A 4,230-nucleotide genomic window follows, 5' to 3' on the forward strand; every position below is an offset into this window, starting at 1 on the left:
AATTTGTTATCTACAGATCCGTTTTCGCTCCGCCTCCTCGTAAATCGACAAGAGCGCCGTCTCCGAGATTTTCAGGTTTCACTTTTTTTAATCCGACAATATATAATTTAAATTTACTGAAAAATAATTTATTCAGGCGAAATTCGTAGGAACACGAATGATTGGAACCAAAAATGTTTTGCCTATAGTTGTCGGGTTCATTGGAGTCAGTTTTTTGAGGAACTCTTATCTATTTTGAATTTATCGTTTTAGGTGTTATTTTCAACAAAACGAAATGGGGGTATATGTTCGTGAATACTCAATGGCTAGCACCCGATATCTGTGAATAGAGTGGAATTTGTGGACGGACTAAAACTACAACTCCAAAAATAACGACAACAACATCTACAGTAACCCTTCCGACTACTTCTAAAACTACGACTTTAAAAACAACTTCTGAAGCTAGGACGGCTACGGTATCTTCGTGGACTAAAACAACAACTCCAAAACCAACGAAAAGATCTACAGTAACCCTTCCGACTAAATCTAAAAGCACGACTTTAATAACGACTCCTGAAACCAGGACAACCAGAATATCTTTATCAGAATTTATAACGTCACGTATCACGTCTTCAAAAGCGTCAAAAACAACTTCTAAGTTTCGTAGAGCATTTACTACGTCTTCTAGAACTACAACTTCAAAAACTACTTTTGAAGCCAGGACGACAAGAATATCTTTGCATTCTACTGATAATTTGAAGACGTCTACTGAAGCTATGACAACAAAGGTTATGACGTCACGGGTCACGTCTTCAGAAGCGTCTTCTAAGTCTATTGAAGCATCCAAGACAACTTCTGAAGCATCCTCTTCTTTGGTCCCGTTCACACGTTCTGATGGTTTGACTGGAATCTCTAATCCAACGTCTTCTTCCTCTTCTGATTTTCCAATTTCATCAAAGGAAACAACAACTGAAGGTTTCATAATCCAATATCAAAATTGTCTGAAAATTCGATATTTCTAGGTCCCAAAACAACATCAACCCTTCCATCTCCAAAACTGATTCAGAAGCCCACGACGTCAACAAAACGAGAAGAACCAGAGTACGACTATGAAGAGTATGAGGAGGATCAGGAATCTCCAATGACCCAAGAATTGGAATACGAGGATTTTTTGGATCAAAGTATGGAAAATGGAGGGGGTCAGAAGAGATTTTGGATTGGTTTCGAACTGTTTTGTTCTATTTTTTGTTTAATTTTTGTTGAATAAAGCATTAAATAAGATTTTATTTTTCACATTCTCCTAGTTAGCAACTTTGAATGACTCATTTGTCTCCAAACTGTCTGCATTGTCTAGTAATATCTTTCAAAACAGTTCGCAACTTTTCGGAACGTCCCTTCTTCTTATCCTCCAAAAAAACAAGTTCTCTTTGTCTATCTCTCAAGAAAAACTTCCTAAACCTCCCTTCAAAAACCGGTCTTTTCCCTCCTTTTTTGGCAAAAAAGCAGGATGAAAACGCAATGAAAAGATAAGGAAAAGCCGGGAAGAAGTCATGGCTATTCGAGAGAAGAATGAGGTCAGATGACAAAAGAGATACCGGTCGACATCAATATATGGACCGCCCATCTTTTTTGGGACTGGATAAGTGTCCTTTCGGATTTCCATTTTGAAAAACCGAGAAATTCTAATTAGTTTCTAATTGCCATGATTTCTCGACTAGCTACAGTAATCCTTGTGTTGGTTGTTGGATTAGAAGCACAGCAATCGAGTGAGTGTGTTTTCTGAAATTTCAGATTTTTTCAAAATTCTTAGTTTTGAAAATTCTAGAATCCCAAAACGTCTGGATTCTGGAATTCTAAGATTTTTCAAGTACTGAAGTTCTAAGATTCTGGGATTCTGAGATACTGAGATTCTGAGATTCTGGGATTCTGAGATTCTGAGATACTGAGATTCTGAGATTCTGATATTCTGAGATTCTGAGATTCTGAGATTCTGAGATTCTGAGATTCTGAGATTCTGAGATTCTGAGATTCTAAGATTCTGAGATTCTGAGATTCTGAGATTCCGAGATTTTGAAATTCTGAAATACTGAAATTCTGAGATTACGTGATTCCGAAATTCGAAAATTCCGAGATTATGAGATTTTGAGATACTGAGATACTGAAATTCTGAGATTCTGAGATTCTGAGATTCTAAGATTCTGAGATTCTGATATTCTGATATTCTGAGATTCTGGGATTCCGAGATTCTGAGATTCTGAGATTCTGAGATTCTGAGATTCTGAGATTCTGAGATTCTGAGATTCTGAGATTCTAAGATTCTGAGATTCTGAGATTCTGAGATTCTGGGATTCTGAGATTCTGAGATTCTGAGATTCTGAGATTCTGAGATTCTAAGATTCTGAGATTCTGATATTCTGAGATTCTAAGATTCTGAGATTCTGATATTCTGAGATTCTGAGATTCTGGGATTCTGAGATTCTGAGATTCTGAGATTCTGAGATTCTAAGATTCTGAGATTCTGATATTCTGAGATTCTGAGATTCTGGGATTCTGAGATTCTGAGATTCTGAGATTCTGAGATTCTAAGATTCTGAGATTCTGAGATTTTGAGATTCTAATATTACAAAATTCTAAGATTCTGAGATTCCGAGTTTCCGAGATTTTGAAATTCTGAAATACTGAAATTCTGAGATTACGTGATTCCGAAATTCGAAAATTCCGAGATTATGAGATTTTGAGCTTCTTAGCGATTCTGATATTCCGAGATCTCGAGATTCTGAGATTCGCAAATTTGGAATTTCTGAAATTCAAAAATTCTGAAGTTTTAAATTTTAAAATTTATCGAATTTTTGAATGTTTGGGTTCTGAAATTTATGGGTCCTGATATTCTGAGAAAATGAATTTTAGGCTCCTCCTCGTGGCCCCAATTTCAGATAATTAGAAATCAGCTAGAGACGTCTGGCATAGATTTGGTGTTCTAGGTACCTCCAGTGTGTGATTTTAGTTTTACTTACAGTAACTCACCACATATGTTTCTCTTACCTACAGTAATCCTACAGTAACCTGGCAAACTATTAAAATTAAAATGAAAACATTCCAGCTGAGACCCGAGAATATGCTTGTACCAGACAATCATCCAGAGCTTCCAAATCGGAGTGCATGCTGAGATTTGGAGAATTATCAGCAATCAATGATAATGGATGTTTCATGGTGAGATACAGTAATGTACAGTAACCCGAGAATATTGAAATTTTCAGCACTTTGACTCAGAAAAACAAGAATCCATCGAACTGTGCCCGCTTCAATGTCAGAGATTTAACGAGGCAACTATTCTGAAAGTAAGTTTTTTTTTCGATTTTCAAAAACTATGGTAATCCAAAAATTCGTTTTTGCAGTCTTCTGACTCCCTAATCTGCTCGCCAGGAGTGGCCGTTGGAGTGGAACGCCGTCAGAGTGATTGGTTTATGTGGAGAAGTGGAGCATGTAAATCCAGTGACGTCATCTTCCAAATTGAATGCTCCACGAGCCAGTGAGTTCTCTTTTTGAGGCTTTGGAATTTCGTCATTGTAACCTTCAGAAGTTTCCGGTGATTGTGAAATTAAAAACGATCATTTGGGGATCCTGAACCGGGGCAATGAGATTTGCACATGTCACTCTAAAAATTCATTGAGCTAACTTTGAGCCCATCTATCTCATTTCCTGTAAAAGATATGAAAAAGTGGTCAACTGACGAAATGTAATATCAGTAACATTTTATTGGTTGGCCGCTTTTTGATATCTTTCACAGAAACCTAGACAAATATACTCAACGTTACAATAGTCAAATTTGAAGTCTTGTTGCACTAGAGTTTGAAAAATTTCAGAATGAAAGAAGAGGAACAACTCGTCGAAGTGAACGAGGAAATTCAACCAATTGTCGAAGAAGTGCCAGTTATGAGAATGGAAACAGATAATGGAATTTCGGAAGATATGGATAGGTAAGGAGTTTCAGTTTTTGAATGTTTGAATTTTTCAAAATTTCAGAATGACTTCCTCCATCGAAGACATCACTTCTGGAACTGAGAAGACTCAAGAATCGACCACGACACATTCTGAAACTAACCAAACGCCACTCCCAGAAACCGCCGAGCAAGAAGACGATCTTCCAGAAAAAGTCGACACTCTTCTAGGATTCCTCTTCCCATCCTACAGAAAAAAGGCGTTGAGTCAGTAATAGGACAACTTTAAATAATAATTAATTAAGTACCGTAA

General features: G+C 37.0%; 2 protein-coding genes across 2 annotated transcripts; one reads left to right on the forward strand and one right to left on the reverse strand.

The window, feature by feature from the left end:
- Window positions 1–274: 274 nt before the first annotated feature.
- CBG24986 lies at window positions 275–4,192 on the forward strand (the record flags this gene model as incomplete). Its single annotated transcript, XM_002648591.2, has 8 exons — window positions 275–280; window positions 330–954; window positions 1,002–1,178; window positions 3,080–3,189; window positions 3,237–3,317; window positions 3,375–3,508; window positions 3,843–3,956; window positions 4,003–4,192. 8 exons carry the CDS (start codon window positions 275–277, stop codon window positions 4,190–4,192), a joined length of 1,437 nt encoding a protein of 478 aa, XP_002648637.2.
- On the reverse strand, window positions 299–961 carry CBG24985 (the record flags this gene model as incomplete). The annotated part of the gene is made up of 1 exon (XM_002648590.1): window positions 299–961. The coding sequence occupies one exon, from the start codon at window positions 959–961 to the stop codon at window positions 299–301; it is 663 nt and encodes a 220-aa protein (XP_002648636.1).
- Window positions 4,193–4,230: the final 38 nt, after the last annotated feature.

The sequence above is a fragment of the Caenorhabditis briggsae genome, assembly GCF_000004555.2.
Source record: "Caenorhabditis briggsae AF16 supercontig from assembly CB4, cb25.NA_313, whole genome shotgun sequence".
NCBI classification, from domain to species: Eukaryota; Metazoa; Nematoda; class Chromadorea; order Rhabditida; family Rhabditidae; genus Caenorhabditis; species Caenorhabditis briggsae.